Here is a 17,215-nt window from a genome sequence, read left to right as displayed (position 1 = left end):
CTCTCTTTGGCCAGGGCAAGTTCTTCCCTTTCAATCCTCAGATTGGCTTCCCTCATCTTAGCTTCATGCTCCCTTCTCTTAGGGGATGACATCCCTCTATGAGAAGAGGTCTGAGAGCCATTGGTTTGAATGGATCTGTTAGAGCCTCTGGATAGAGACCTAACTCGTCCACTCCCAATGTTAAGTCTGCCTGAGAGTGGCCCTGGGGGTCCCCCAAGTCCATTCTCATGCCTACTTAAGTTGGACCTGGTGAGTCTCCTGACTTCTACCTGTACCTTGTCTGCCTCTTCCCCTGACAACTCATCCTCATCCTCATCCTCAGCATCATCTGCCTCCTGGAGGGGATGGTCATGGTTATCAAAGGGACCCTGTAAGGTGGGCATATTCCCTTCTGGATGAGAAGGATCTGTGTTAGCAGCCCTCCTACCATCATAAGTCTCTAAGAGACCAATCAGAAAAGGAATGGTAGGGTTTGAACCCTGTTTTAGTTTCCTGGAGGTACACTCTTGTCTCATCTCCTGGAAACTAAGAGCAGCATATCTGGAAGGGACCTGTGGAGGGTCCACAACCACGAGAGGGGTCTCTGAAGACTCTCCGAGGTTAGACATGCTTCTAGTGTGGTGTAAGTGATGCACCTACCTACACTATTTGTTTGCCTACTGATCCCTTGCTAAGAGTTGTAGTCAAGGTGTGCTAAGCCTTGTTAAACTACAACAGCTGGTTCAGTAGAACTCAGAGTATTCTAAGCTAAGTTATATGTACCTTACCTTATGTGATCTTTCACAAAGATATTCTTAGGATACGTGTGGTAAAATGCAAATGCTACTTACCAGTATGCATCTGTTCTTGGCATGTAGGGCTGCTGACATTCATATCTGTGCATAGATCGCCGCCTAGTGTTGGGTCCGGATGATTGCACATTGTTGTCCTGGAAGAGTCTTCGAAGTATCACGAGATAGGTGGCTCCTCCCCTGGACTACAGTGCGCATGGGCATCGCCTCCATCCCCAGATTGTTTTTAGCCATTGGCCGAGATGGAGTGAACTATGTGAGTGATGCCTATGCTATGAACATAAATAAATATGAATACTGCAGCTGCTACAGGCGCCGGGGAGGAGGGCGGGCGATATGAATGTCAGCAGCCCTACATGCCAAGAACAGATGCATACTGGTAAGTAGCATTTGCAGTTCGAGGCATGTGGGCTGCTGAATTCATATCTGTGCATAGAATACATAGCAGTCCCTCCATTAGAGGCGGCCGCCCGTGCCAGCTGCAGCAGTTTGAAAAAGTGTCTTGAGAACAGCCTGACCAACAGCTGCCTGCTGTTTAGAGTGCACGTCTACACAATAATGTTTAGTAAAAGTATGTGTGGTAGACCATGTGGCTGCCCTACAAATATCCTCTAAGGGAATGTTCCCAAGGAAAGCCATAGAGGCCCCCAACTTTCTGGTGGAGTGGGCTCTTGGTGGAATCGTGAGAGTGCGTTTAGCTTTAGCGTAACAGATCTGAATGCATTTTACGATCCACCTAGCGATACCAGCTTTGGAAATAGCGTTACCCTTGTGGTGTGAGGCAAATGCAATGAAAAGTTGCTTGGTCTTTCGAAAATCCTTAGTCCTGTCAATGTAGTACATCAACGCTCTTTTAACGTCAAGGGTGTGGAGCATCCGCTCCGCTAGCGACTCAGGATTTTGAAAAAACACTGGCAACTCGATTGTCTGGTTTATGTGGAATTGAGATACCACCTTGGGAAGAAATTTAGGGTTAGTGCGGAGCACCACCCTGTTGGCATGGACTTGGAAAAAGGGCTCTTGGATGGTGAGAGCCTGCAACTCACTAACCCTCCGTAGCGATGTAATTGCTACTAAGAAAGCCACTTTCCAAGTAAGAAACTGAAGCTCGCAAGAGTGTAGTGGCTCGAAAGGAGGACCCATCAGCCTTGTAAGAACCACATTGAGGTTCCATTCTGGAGCTGGTGGTGTCCGTGGTGGAATGACCCTTTTGAGTCCTTCCAGAAAAGCCTTGATAGCAGGAACCTTAAAAAGTGATAGGTGTTGCCTATTCTGAAGGTATGCGGCCATCGCAGACAGGTGAATGCGGATGGAAGAATACGCCAAATTGCATTGGTACAGATGGAACAGGTAACATATGATGTTCTGAATGGAAGCATCTAGCGGGTTAATGTCGTGGTTTGCACAATAAATGATAAACCGCTTCCATTTCGCCGCATAACATGCTCTAGTAGTGGGCTTTCTTGCCTCCCGAATGATGTCCATACAATCGGGGGGAAGATTGAGGTAAAACAAACCGATTAATCAGAGGGTCCCAGGGCAAGTTTTATGACCCAAACTAGGTACATACCCCAATATACATACTCATTACACAAGAAATACCTAGGGGTCAGTGAAACACTGTAGCTCAACTGCAAAGATAGATCTTAAAACCACACGGGCAACAGGGTGGAAAGACAGACCATGCAACCAAAGTGAAATGAAAGTGAGGGTTCAAAAATATGGGCTGAAAATTCCCATCAGAAGCCACTCTGTACCGCCCTTTGTTACATCATTTGGGTACTCCTTGCCCAGGAGGTAAGTGAGAACAGTCCGTTAGATGTGGTAGTGACTGTTCTGAGATGTAAGATAAGAGTGTATCAATAAAGGGTGGTTTAAAGGTTTTGAAATTAGGTGTGACTACTGAAAAAAGCAGTGTGAAAAGGTTGAGTGATAAAGATAAAATTGGATGAAGCTAGGTGGATGTAAAGTTTTATTGTGTTCCCCTAGTTGTCCAAGATTAAAAACAAAGTGAAAACAGATTTGAAATAATATCTGTGAGTAGTAGCGGTCAACATGTTTCAGCAAAACTGGAATACTTCCAATGCATTCGTCAGGACCAGATGTATGTTCAACTACTGCTTTGTAAAAGTGAAGAAATGGTAAAATCAAGATATCACCTGTGTTTCCAGGTCATACGTTCAACCACACACTGTTGTCGTAGTGTGAGCCCAGCAATGGCAGGAGCATAAAAGTAAAACAAACAAACAAATATGTTGTAAATGACACACTATGTCACATACTACAGAGAATGTCTTTATACATAAATCACATTCTTTTGTGGGCAGTATGCATTTTGCACTTTGTTTACACCACTCACCCATTAGTTGTGGTTGTTGTGCCTCACCCCACCTGGCAGCAGCTCAGGTTTATGGAGCACCGCTCTAAACCAAAATTAAAAACAGAAGTGACAGTCCTAATATTTCATTCATTGTGAGCAACAATATCTATACTTGCAAGTATATAAATGCAATTAAGCGTTTATCATTGCTTAGTTCATTATCAAATATACCAAAATGTTACATGCCATTTAATAGAAGCAACTCTTTATATAGTGATATGTTTTTCTTATAACTATAAGGTGCAGTTACTTCAAGATGGTTTTGATGGGAACAGCCAAGCGAGTGTTCTTTCACTTTAAAATTGGCAAATTCATTAGATGACCCCATCGAATGTGAAACGCTGCTTATCGGCATATAGACAACAATGGGGAGAGCCGATTAGATAACAAAGGGGAGAGCCGATTAGATACTAATGCGTAACCATCCGATTGCATGGCAGTTAGACGGCAATGTCAGTTTTTGTTTTAGGCATATTTAAACTTCACAGGCACGCCGAAATCCCACACTAAATCTGAGTGTCACAGGCCATAAGGTTTGTAGGTAATAGGGCCCCACTATAGTAAGCCAGGCGGTTCATCAAGACTGGCCCTCCAGTGCTCGGATGTCACGAGCACACTAATGTACAGCGCTACAATCTCATTCACGGCAAGGCTCAGACTAGAAAGTGAGCGTAACCACGCCTAATGAAAGCGGGGAGAACTTTGCCACGTTAGAGAACCTCCGCATGCATAATGGCACTAGCGCTGGATCGCGCTGACTCACCTCTCCATCGGTGTCTCCCGGCAGTCTTCTGGGCTGTCTGGGGGGGCACCGAACAAGCTGTAGCCGCCATTTTTGAGAAGTGAAAGCTAATCTATTGCGTCACGTGACCCGCAAAACCCATTGCGATCACATGACACACGCTAATTCTGGGTAATGTAGTTTAAAACCAGAAACGGCCATTATTGTCGTTTTACGTGTATGAAATCTAAAGAGAGGATCGTTATCCAAGTAATATGGTCTGCATGGTATCCCAAGCAGTTTTGCAATGACCAGAAATGAACATGTGGTCATTTATAATAAATTGCAATTGCTTACGAATATCATTTCTCATTTATAAAAAAAAAATAAAAAAAATAAATTCATTTATGAAAACAACACCTCAGTGTTTCTAGACTTAATGGGCACATCCAATTGCATATAAATGTAGACCAACAGATTGGGACATCCGGCATTAGGGCATATAAATGCAATCAGATATATAGCAGCCCCTGCATTCATATGCACAGAGGTGCAGTCAGATTCATATTGCCAAAATTAACATGCATTAGAGGGACATCCATGGGATTGGCTCATTCAATCCATCTTTGTCACTATTGATCTTATAGACCCACTTTTGTTCTAATCTGAACAGGAAGCTCCCTACATCTGTGCATGATTGGGGAATCAAAGGTTGTTCCAACACTGTCCATTCGAAATCATTGGGGCCATGTCCCACCTCTAAAAAGTGTGCAGTTAAACGAGTCGCATGTTTACGACATCGTATTGTGCTTTGGTGTTCTTGAATTCTTGTTTTGATCCTTCTCGTCGTCATGCCTACATATTGTTTTTTGCAGGGGCATGTGATGAGGTAAATTAGGTTTTCGCTATTACAATTAGTAAAACGACGTTGTACCCAAGGCCTGTTTGTTCCAATGTCAACTGAGGATGAGTTGCTCGTCAAAGGGCAGACTGAGCAGACCCCACAGGGATGGTGTCCCTGTACTGCTGGTAAGTCCCAAAGGGTCCCCACTTGTCTGGGTCCTTTGGTTTTGGGACGAGTATGTACTAACTGGTCTTTGAGACTCTGTCCCCTTTTAAATGCAAACAAGGGGGGAAGGATTTTGTCACCTCCTGTATTTAATATGGACCAGTGCTTGCGAATAATCCTCTGGACTTGATTTGACCTTGTGTTGAAAGTATTAACAAAGGTAATGCAATCGGTCTTCTCCTTTGGCGGATGTTGCTCAAGGAGGGCCTCCCTGTTGTTGTTTGAGGCCCTCTTCTTGGACTGACGAATTATCTTTTTGGGGTATTTTTTCTCAAGTAGGTGTTCCTCCAGATTTTTTGAATGGGCAGTGAATGTTTCTTTCTGAGAGCAGTTTCTCTGTATCCTAAGAAATTGGCCAAATGGTAAATTATTTCTAAGGGCCCGAGGATGGCAACTCTCATAGTTTAACAAAGCATTTTTGGCCATCGGTTTGCGATATAATTCTGACTCTAAGCCATTAGTAGTGGCCAAGATTTTTATATCCAGGAACGCCAACTCTGTTTTATCATATTCAATGGTGAATTTCAGAAATGGGTTCTGTGTGTTCAACCAGCAATGGAAGGTCAATAGGTCTGCTTCAGAGCCACGCCAGATGACCAGTATGTCATCTATATATCGCTTCCAGATGTGAAGCGATGATAGATATGGGTTGGAAGATGTTAGTACCTCTTGCTGTTCAAAATTATGGACGTATAGATTGGCCAGGCTTGGAGCGAAGACACTTCCCATGCTGGTCCCTGAGGTTTGAAGATAGGTGGTGTCTTCGAACTGGAAGAAGTTCTCTTTCATCGCTATATCAGCCAAGGTCATGATGAAAGACACTGGTGTAATAGACTGATGGTCGCTCTGTTCCAATAAACGAGTCACAACCTCAAGTGTCTCTGTTTGTGGAATCGAGGTGTATAATGACTCGACATCAAATGACACCAAAATGTCGGTGTTGTGGTCGTATTGTATTTCTGGCAGGAGTCTCAAAACGTCCTTGGTGTCCTGAAGGGACTGCACCTCTGTGCATATGAATGCAGGGGCTGCTATATATCTGATTGCATTTATATGCCCTAATGCCGGATGTCCCAATCTGTTGGTCTACATTTATATGCAATTGGATGTGCCCATTAAGTCTAGAAACACTGAGGTGTTGTTTTCATAAATGAATTTTTTTTTTTTTTTTTTTTATAAATGAGAAATGATATTCGTAAGCAATTGCAATTTATTATAAATGACCACATGTGCATTTCTGGTCATTGCAAAACTGCTTGGGATACCATGCAGACTATATTACTTGGATAACGATCCTCTCTTTAGATTTCATACACGTAAAACGACAATAATGTCCGTTTCTGGTTTTAAACTACATTACCCAGAATTAGCGTGTGTCATGTGATCGCAATGGGTTTTGCGGGTCACGTGACGCAATGGATTAGCTTTCACTTCTCAAAAATGGCGGCTACAGCTTGTTCGGTGCCCCCCCAGACAGCCCAGAAGACTGCCGGGAGACACCGACGGAGAGGTGAGTCAGCGCGATCCAGCGCTAGTGCCATTATGCATGCGGAGGTTCTCTAACGTGGCAAAGTTCTCCCCGCTTTCATTAGGCGTGGTTACGCTCACTTTCTAGTCTGAGCCTTGCCGTGAATGAGATCGTAGCGCTGTACATTAGTGTGCTCGTGACATCCGAGCACTGGAGGGCCAGTCTTGATGAACCGCCTGGCTTACTATAGTGGGGCCCTATTACCTACAAACCTTATGGCCTGTGACACTTAGTGTGGGATTTCGGCGTGCCTGTGAAGTTTAAATATGCCTAAAACAAAAACTGACATTGCCGTCTAACTGCCATGCAATCGGATGGTTACGCATTAGTATCTAATCGGCTCTCCCCTTTGTTATCTAATCGGCTCTCCCCATTGTTGTCTATATGCCGATAAGCAGCGTTTCACATTCGATGGGGTCATCTAATGAATTTGCCAATTTTAAAGTGAAAGAACACTCGCTTGGCTGTTCCCATCAAAACCATCTTGAAGTAACTGCACCTTATAGTTATAAGAAAAACATATCACTATATAAAGAGTTGCTTCTATTAAATGGCATGTAACATTTTGGTATATTTGATAATGAACTAAGCTATGATAAACGCTTAATTGCATTTATATACTTGCAAGTATAGATATTGTTGCTCACAATGAATGAAATATTAGGACTGTCACTTCTGTTTTTAATTTTGGTTTAGAGCGGTGCTCCATAAACCTGAGCTGCTGCCAGGTGGGGTGAGGCACAACAACCACAACTAATGGGTGAGTGGTGTAAACAAAGTGCAAAATGCATACTGCCCACAAAAGAATGTGATTTATGTATAAAGACATTCTCTGTAGTATGTGACATAGTGTGTCATTTACAACATATTTGTTTGTTTGTTTTACTTTTATGCTCCTGCCATTGCTGGGCTCACACTACGACAACAGTGTGTGGTTGAACGTATGACCTGGAAACACAGGTGATATCTTGATTTTACCATTTCTTCACTTTTACAAAGCAGTAGTTGAACATACATCTGGTCCTGACGAATGCATTGGAAGTATTCCAGTTTTGCTGAAACATGTTGACCGCTACTACTCACAGATATTATTTCAAATCTGTTTCACTTTGTTTTTAATCTTGGACAACTAGGGGAACACAATAAAACTTTACATCCACCTAGCTTTATCCAATTTTATCTTTATCACTCAACCTTTTCACACTGCTTTTTTCAGTAGTCACACCTAATTTCAAAACCTTTAAACCACCCTTTATTGATACACTCTTATCTTACATCTCAGAACAGTCACTACCACATCTAACGGACTGTTCTCACTTACCTCCTGGGCAAGGAGTACCCAAATGATGTAACAAAGGGCGGTACAGAGTGGCTTCTGATGGGAATTTTCAGCCCATATTTTTGAACCCTCACTTTCATTTCACTTTGGTTGCATGGTCTGTCTTTCCACCCTGTTGCCCGTGTGGTTTTAAGATCTATCTTTGCAGTTGAGCTACAGTGTTTCACTGACCCCTAGGTATTTCTTGTGTAATGAGGAAGATTGAGGTAGCCAAACTCTAGGACTTCAGGAGCCAGATCGCCAGGTTGAGCTGTTGCGGATCTGGGTGCTGAATGTCGCCATGACTCTGCGTCAGAAGGCTGGGTGTGAGATGAAGCCTCTGATGCGGTACCACGGAAAGTTCCAGAAACGTGGTGTACCATGGTTGGCGAGCCCACGTTGGAGCAACCAGGATGAGAGTCATCGAGTGCTGCCTGAGTTTGCGTGCCACCAGCGGTATCAGAGGTGCTGGGGGAAAAGCGTACGCAAATCTGCCTGACCAGTTCATCCATATCGCATTGCCCTGCGATTGCGGGTGTGGGAACCTGGCGGCGAAGCTTTTGCATTTTGCGTTCTCCCTTGTGGCGAACAGGTCTATCTCTGGATGACCCCACCTTTGGAAGTACGGTTGGAGTACTGATGGATGTAACTCCCACTCGTGCATTTGGTGGCTGTGCCTGCTGAGCAGGTCCGCCATCTGATTGTCCTTGCCTGGGAGATGTTCTGCCATCAGGAAAATGTTCCTCTGAATGGCCCACTTCCACATGCTCTGAGCCAGATGAGACAGCTGCGGAGAGTGTGTGCCCCCCTGTTTCTGAATGTAGTACATGGCCGTCATGTTGTCCGTCCGGATCAACACGACCTTGTTGCACAGATGTACTTTGAATGCCTTTAAGGCCATGAAGATCGCCATCAGTTCCAAGACGTTGATGTGCATCTTCCTTTGCTGTAGTGTCCATAGTCCCTGCACTGTGTAGTGGAGTACATGCGCTCCCCATCCCTGGAGAGAAGCGTCCGTCGTCAGGATAATCTGTGGCACAGGCTCTTGGAACGGTCGGCCCTTGCAAAGGTTTTGTGGATTCCACCAATGCAGAGAGTTGTACGCCCGACCGCTCACCAACACTAGGTCTGATAGTTGCCCGTGAGCCTGAGTCCACTGACGTGCTAGGCACTCCTGAAGCGGACGCATATGTAACCTCGCGTGCGGGACAATGGAGATGCAGGAGGCCATCATGCCTATCAACTGCATGAACACTCTCGCTGGAAGCGAGTGCTGAGGTCTGAATCGTTGGATCAGTGTCTGAATACTGGCGACCCTCACTGAATTTGGCTGCGCAGTGGCTGCCAGAGTGTTTATTGTCGCGCCCAGATACTGCCGTATGTGGGCGGGCTGGAGATGGGATTTTGGGTAATTCAGTGAGAATCCCAGATCGTGCAGGAGATGAATGGTGCGGGACACGTGGTCGGCGCACTGTTGTTCCGACTGTGCTTGAATGAGCCAGTCGTCGAGATAGGGGTAGACGTGGATGTTTTGACGTCTTAGATGTGCCGCCACAGTCGCCAGGCACTTTGTAAAGACCCTGGGCGCTGTGGTGACCCCGAAAGGCAGAACCCTGAACTGGTAGTGCTGGTCTTGAATTGTGAATCTGAGGTACTTCCTGTGTGAAGGATGCAGGGGAATGTGAAAGTATGCATCCTTGAGATCCAGAGTAGCCAGGAAGTCCCCCTGCCGAAGCAGAGGGAGAACCTGCTGCAACGTGAGCATATGGAAGTGCTCTGACAGAATGTACCAGTTGAGGGGCCTGAGGGATCCGTCTTTTTTGGGGATTAGAAAGTACAGAGAGTAAACTCCTGTTCCTCTTTCTTGCAATGGCACGAGCTCTATTGCCCCTTTTTGCAGCATGACTGTGACCTCCTGCTGCAACAAGTGCAAGTGCTCGCCGGACATAGGACGGTTCTTTGGAGGTATGTTTGGTGGAGTGGAAGTAAGTTCCAGACAGTAACCGTACTGGATAAGAGATTTGACCCACCTGACCGTGATGATGGATTTCCACGCGGGCAGGAACTGCTGGAGTCTGCCCCCGACCGGTGTTGTGTGGTCGGGGGGCAGTGACAAGGCGTCACTGTTTGGTGGTGGTGGAGGACCTGGAGCTGTTGTTTCCACGTCCCCTGCCTTTGACGTTGTTGCCCCTGTAACCACCTCTACCCTTGTTGGTGTATGAGGTCTGGGTATTGCTTTTATAGTACTGCGTGGATTGCGATGCCTGACCCCTTGAGGTGCCTCTGTTATTGGAGCGGCGAAAGGAACCACCCCGAAACTGCTGGGACTGGAGGGCCCCCATAGACTTAGCAGTGTCCGTGTCTTTTTTCATTTTCTCAAGGGTTGCATCCATTTCAGGGCCAAACAGGTGGTCTGGATTAACTGTTTGATTTAAAATGGTCGTCTGTATGTCTGGTTTGAAGCCTGATATTCTAAGCCATGCATGCCTACGCAGTAACACACTAGTGTTTACAGCCCTGGAGGCGGTATCGGCCACGTCCAGTGCACACTTAATGGAAGCGTTGGTGACTAGCTTCCCCTCCTGAATTAACATTTCAGCTGCCTCTTTGTACTGATCAGGTAAGTGTTGAAGAAGTGTTTCTAGGGTGTCATAATGCGCCCTATCGTAGCGTGCGAGTAGGGCCTGCGTGTTTGAAATGCGCCAAATATTAGCTGCCTGCGCAGCAATACGTTTTCCTGAGGCTTCAAAGATTTTGGATTCTTTGTCCGGGGGAGGAGCATCACCCGTGGTCTGCGAGTTTGCCCGCTTGCGTGCGTTGGATACAACCAAAGAATCTAGTGGCAAGTGTCCCTTGATGTACGTTGGATCAGTGGGCGCTGCCTTATATTTCTTGTCAATACGAGGATTGATGACTCGCGCCCGAGTGGGTTCCCTGAAAACCTCTGGCGCGTGCTTCAGCACTCCCTTGAGCATAGGCAGAGTCTTGACCGACTTTTCAGCCACTGAGAAAGTGTCAAACAGAAAATCGACATCCACTGGGTCCGAATGGAGGTCGACATCATGATTAGCCGCAGCTCTCTCAATTAGAGGGTTGAAGGCTGCAGAGTCCTCCGTTGGAGAAGTTTTTGCTGCAAAAAGCTGCGGTTCGTGACTCGACTGAGGGTCCTCAGTGTCGCCTCCAGCAGACCAAGGTACATTGACCTCCTCTGGATCAGAGTACGCTGGATAATTGTACTCGTCCTCTTCATCTCCGTCACCTTCCCCAGCATTTGAATGAGTTGGTGAGACTTCTAGATTTTGTGGAGATGCAGGCTCTATAGGGGCAGAAGTACCCGCAGAGTCCAACTTCTTTTTGAGTGGGATCCGAAAATGTTCCAACACCGGCTCCGATGTGATTTTCCTTTTCAGGAGAGAGAGTTTTCCTGTGTTGGCGTCGATGACCACCTCCCGACGCTCCTCATCCGCGAGTGGCTGGAGACGAGGCTTCGGCACCACTAACGACGGCTTAGGCGTCGACGCCCGCTTCAAAGGCACCCCGGCCCCATGTTTTGGAGCGAAAGCCTTCGCGTCGTCTTCGGCGGCAGCGTGAAGTGGATCGGCGCCTGCGCCTTTGCCGGTTTCTGTGAAGGCTTCGGCACCACATCCTTCGGTGCGGGAGCTGATGCGTCCTTCCGAATCCGTTGAAGGGATTCCGTGACCTTTTTGGTTAAGGACGGGGAGGGCTGGCCCGGCCCGAGCGAATCACCTGAGTCCGGAATAGGGTCGGCGATCAAAGGCACGGTCTTCGGAGCCGACGCATCGCCACCCTTGACCTTGACGACCGGAATCGGCGCAGCCAGAGCCCTGGGGTCGTCTTGACGCTTCTTCGAGGCCTTTTTCGGGTCATCGACCTCGACCACTTTCGGCGCCGACACAGCCGCGTCGGTCGTCTTCGCCTTCGGCTTCGACACCGGGGTCTTCGGGTCGGCCATCTTGGCTTGGCTCTTGATGACGGCGGCCATTTTGGACCCCTTAGTCGCTGAGGCCTCTGGAGCCTTCTGTCCCACCAGTGCGACTTTTTTTACTTTCGGTTTCGATACCGTTGGTGTGGGCCCTGATGGTTTCACTTTCGGTTTCTTCACCGGGAGTGGCGCATCACCAATGTCCGTGGCCGGGCCCGGAGACGGGGTCGTGGGACGAGTATCGAGATCTTGGGTAAGGCCCGAAGGCGATCCCTCGACCTGGGCCGTATAATGGGGATTGACCCCTGAGCTAGTCTGAGGATGCTCGTCCTCTGAGCTATCCTCTACAGTGGCAATGGCCCCGTCGTCGTCCCCTACCTCTCCGACGACTCCTTCAAACTCCTCGTCCCCTGCATCGTAGTTGTCCTCTTCCGACGCTGGGCTGGAGTCCGAAACTTGTAAGACGGTGTCGTCCTCAACGTCTTCCTCGAAGATGTTGTCTGGCGGGGGCGCTGATAACTGGGCCTGGAGTCTAGCGGCCCGACGAAGCTTAAGAGTCTTCTTACACCGGAATTTGGAGCAGGCCATACACCTGGCCTCATCGTGGTCCGGTGACAAACACTTGTTGCACACTGGGTGCACGTCGAGGTGTGAATACTTTGAGGTGCACACCGGGCACCTCTTGAACGGAGTTCGTTCCATGTTAAGTAGTCTGGAGCGTCGTGTAGGCCCGTCCGCGCCGAGAGCACGCGGAAGGGCAGCAAGTGTTCGGAGCTGAGAATAAACTGACCCGAACGATGAACGATACCGACGCCAATCCTAAAGACCTTTTGGTCTCAAGTAATAAAAGTTAAACAACTATCGATTCCGACAGAGGGAACCGAAACACATCCGAACCCAATGGCGGAAAAAAACAATCTGGGGATGGAGGCGATGCCCATGCGCACTGTAGTCCAGGGGAGGAGCCACCTATCTCGTGATACTTCGAAGACTCTTCCAGGACAACAATGTGCAATCATCCGGACCCAACACTAGGCGGCGATCTATGCACAGATATGAATTCAGCAGCCCACATGCCTCGAGCCAACAGCAAGCTCAAATCCCAACCGCTGCTCACCAATGTGAGAAGTTGGCCTGATACCTAATGTTCACTATTCTAGTGAGCACTTTGTATCAGTCCAAACAACCCTTATTGATGATTAAGACCTTAAGACCAGCTATCCTAGTAGCATGGATACGAGCAGTCTTCGGGCTAAACTCTAGAGGGCGTGTTAAGCCAGCTGTTATACCATCACATATACCCCTTGAACACCAAGTGAAAGGACACCACACAAGTGTTATGAAAATAAACAGTGTATTTATTTAGATCACAACAGCCCTGTACTCTTTATGAGGACAGGGTACTAAGCACACAAAAAAACTCTTACGAAAATACTTTAAGTTGCACAATTTACACAAATGCCCGAGGGGCACGAAAAACCATATACTATGAAACTGGAATGCGAAATTACTAGCAGGTAAGTACTTGACTAATAGGCTTTGGAATCGCTAGGACTACGTTACTGAACCTTCAGATTACTAGTAGGAGGCCTAGGGGACTCGGGTGCAGAGTGTGCAGTCTCACGCGGGACAAAGTCTATGGGAGCTAGTAAAGGCAAATAGTGTTCTCGGGCGAACCCGATAAGGTAGGTCGAAAACGACAGTGGATCTGGACCCTTGGATAGTGAGGCTATGCTGGGGCACCGAAATGCCGAAGTTACCTAGCCCAGGGGCTGCGGCTGCATAGGTCTGAAAAGACGTCGGGAATCCTCGTTGACGAACCAGGAGCCTGAAGAAAGAGTTGCTGGCAGTCGACCAGTGAAGATTGTTCGAAGTGATCCAAGCCTGGATCGAAGATGGATGACACCTGAAAGCAGGGGGGACCAAGTTCTTGACCACTAGCCAGTGATCAGATGGCACCAGGAGGGCACCGGATGGTAGTCACATCGACCAGGTGAGTGGGCGACGCTGGGCTCTGCAGTCTCACGGACCAGGAGGCGTTGTCGGCGACCAGGATGGAGGTGCGAGCTGTCCCACGATGGTTGATGCTGTCGACGTCGCTGGACCCAGGACTGGGGCAACAAGTCTTGGCAAATTCAAGCCCACGCGGTGGACCTAAAATGGCGTCTGGAGTGGACCAGGAGGGTCCGGGGTGCTCCTCTTTTGGAAGGGAGCAAGGGCCAGTCTGGAGCAACCAGACCAGCAGTGTTGTCGTCGTTGATCGTCGTCGGGAAGGCCACAAGCCAGCGGGCTAATAGCCAGACAACGCGGTGAGCAGCAAAAAGCAGAAGGGCCCCACGCAGATCGTGGAGATGCTGGGGGGCTGGACTTCGGTGCTGGAGCTGCTCAGGGTCGGGGCTTCTCGGACCCCAAAGCACTCACCAGAGGATCCCTCGGCGGTCGTGCTGGATAGAAGTCGTGCAGTTCTGATGATGGCCGGTCCCTCGAGGTCTCGTCGCACCTACGGTTCTCAGCTTAGCTGTAGAGGTAGGTAGAGGTCAGAGGTGCCAGGGAAGCCGGGTCGCGTCGAGCTGGTCCGTCGGATTCCGGAGGAAGGACGTGCAGCAAACCGCAGAGTTCGTAGATGGTGCCTGCGGATGCAGGGTGACTACTCCTTAGCCACAAGGGAGAAATCTTGAGAAGAGTCTAGAGTTCCTTTCGTAGAAAGTAGTTTCTTGAATCAAAGATGATCTAATTTGGAAGGGTCCCCGCTCCTGCCTTTATCCTAAAGAAAGGGGGGGTACGCGACTAGGTCCTGCCCTAGGGGTGGGACCAGGAAGGGGGGTGGTTACACCCCTCTCCCATGCCGGACTTTCCCCAGCTCAGGGGCTGGTGTGCCCCTGGAACTGGTTCTAGCCGGCAGATGCGTAGTGAGCACTGGAGTGCCACTTGCAGTCACCTTCCTGTAAAGCCCTGCCTACCCAGGATACACAAAACCCTGTCTGGGATGGTGCTAGCACCGCCCCTGACAGGAAACCTTTGTCCAAGCTCCCCTCGCTGGAAGGACTCCCAGCTGCAGGGGGTCAGACTCGTGTCTGTGGTGGCAGCATCCATTTTGTGATGCTGAGGCTTGAGTTAACTTTAACCGGGGTTCACAGTTACATACATGTCGTGTCCCTCTAGAAGGGTGGAATGCTAACCCCGTCGCCAGAATTGGCGAGGGGTTAGTATTCCAATTCGTATGACACCTTACTCGACATGTTTTGATAAAGCGATACCAAAGATAGCATTTAACCGCGAGGATTATAATGCACTTAAGAGTATATGGTATGCGTTATCATGGAACAGCTATTAGGACTTGGTTCCGCAAGCTGCAAACGGGCTCAGCTCATGCCAGAGCACCATCTCACACGATTCCAAGCACTCTGCCTTCAGGATTGTCAAGGCCTGCCATAGGAGTGACTGATAGGAATCTGTGTGTCCATTTTAGGGTTAGATATAGGTATACTATATCTCAAGCAAAGGGTGATTACACCACCTTGCCCCAGCTGTCGTGCAGCCAGTTGTGTCAGATTTAGATGGCCAGCCAGGGGTGGCATAATACATGCTGCAGCCCCTGGTAGGCCCTGGTTACACCTATGCCCTGAGTTACAGGGTCTGATAAGGTGGTCCAGTACCATTGGAAATGTACCTAAGGTACATGGAATCCATTTTAGAGAGAGAGCAGTAGGCCTGGGGTCCTGATTGGCAGGGCCCCAGGTCAACTAAGTCGGGAAACCAGCAAAACACCAGGCAAAAAGTTGGGGGCAACCATAGTCAGGTATCCACCTTCCTACACTTAGTAAAAGAGCATCACTGGAAATGTTCCAGTAATGTTTCAATTCTAGTAATGTTCCAGTAAATATCAATGGCTAATAGCTAATGTTTACATAACTCAATTGTCTGTACTCTTCTGTGTCTTCCTCCTAAATAAAATGTTCTATCAAGGGAGCAGTGAAGATCGAACATCTAAAAGGGCTCCTATGTTGGCATATCCGGATCTTTATTTTCTGAGTCATCTGGCCAATATACAGGCAATTATGAGGGCAAAAGAAATCACATACACCAGAAACTTTCTTAACAGCATCCACTTTTGTTAGTAAATGCACAGAGAAACATTGGAATATACTAACAGAAAGGGATATTGTTCTTCAACCTCCTAGAATTGCTTCCAAAACAGGAAAAGAAAACTGAAAGATCACTTTGTTTTGGCTACGACCCCAGCCCCCCCCCAAACAATAATCCACACAGTCAAACCAAGACTCATGTGGCATACACTGACTGCAGTGGTAAGCCACTAGCCAGAGGAAGAGATGAGTAGACTCAAAACCTCCTTATAACTATAAATAAAACAAAAAATTGACATTCCAATGAACAGTTGGAAACAATGTGATCACTGCACAATCGCAATCTGCCAGCAACCAGGAGGTAAGGAAAGGAATATATGGATACAATTGTTGGCCTCATAATACAGTTCTGCTTGTCTGCCAGTAGTAGTATCTCAAGGCCAGTTTCCTCAATTTTGAGAAACGACAGGAGCTTGATGCAGAAGTACCAAATGATACACTTCTGATTGTGGTAATTGTAATTTTTGCAAATCACATCAACTGGGAAAGAATTAATATTTTGTTAATCTCAAAACGTTAGCAGGATGTCCAAACCACCGTCTTCAGCATAAAAATATCCCTGTGACAGAATCTGCAAATCTTTATATCTGTAAATATTGTGGTTCCAACTTCAGCATTAAATTAGGGTCTCAGTGCCAACTATATTTTGTAACTGAAATGCACCCGATATGTACTGTAGTTTCATCTCTAAGCCCTCCAATTCAGCACTCAATCAAAAAACACACTAGCTCAGGGCACAAAGAACAGCTTATGAAACAACAACACCCATATTGATTGCATACTTAATAGAGAAAATATGATCTGTGTGTTACTCACAGGGTGGTAGATGTTGAAGAATCCCTTACATGTTGGAAGTCTGTAGTTCTCATCAATCCTATCCAGCCCTCTCACAGTGAGGAACATGCCGATCGGAGAACCTAAGGCAAAAAAGATCTCAGGTTCAAAGTCCAAAGCCTGGTAAACCACAGAGACCTGAGGAAACAAAACAAAAACACTGAAGTAGTAAAAGTAGGAGAAAATTAGGGCATCTGGGAAATTTAAGAGATGGGAAAGTATCTTCACCTATAAAACACTCCCAACTCAACAGCTTCTCAAAAAGACACAATTTCTACGATACTGAGCACATGCGCATACTGAAATAGGTATCACTTAGTATGAAATTATCCAAAAAATGTATAGAGTTCAGGCTAGAAAATCAACTACACAAATGAGTTAAGAGGCAACAACACACTGACACCACTCATTCTAAACAAAAAAAATACAAAACGATCAGCAGCTTACTCTAGAACATGGGTACTCACAAACATTTTCCCAGGGGCC

At 47.3% G+C, this 17,215-nt stretch overlaps 1 protein-coding gene across 1 annotated transcript in view; it reads right to left on the bottom strand.

Moving 5' to 3' along the window:
• The window catches only part of SEC23IP (SEC23 interacting protein), a 148,617-nt gene extending 131,753 nt beyond the window's left edge, over positions 1–16,864 (bottom strand). The window contains exon 1 of the mRNA XM_086922940.1: positions 16,712–16,864. Coding sequence (XP_086779066.1) covers positions 16,712–16,798 — 87 coding nt within the window. The 5' untranslated portion in view covers positions 16,799–16,864. The remainder of the gene's footprint in view (positions 1–16,711) is intronic.
• Positions 16,865–17,215: the final 351 nt, after the last annotated feature.

The sequence above is a fragment of the Lissotriton vulgaris genome, chromosome 5 (genome assembly GCF_964263255.1).
Source record: "Lissotriton vulgaris chromosome 5, aLisVul1.2, whole genome shotgun sequence".
In the NCBI taxonomy this organism is placed as follows: Eukaryota; Metazoa; Chordata; class Amphibia; order Caudata; family Salamandridae; genus Lissotriton; species Lissotriton vulgaris.
This window is presented reverse-complemented; position numbering and strand designations above follow the sequence as displayed.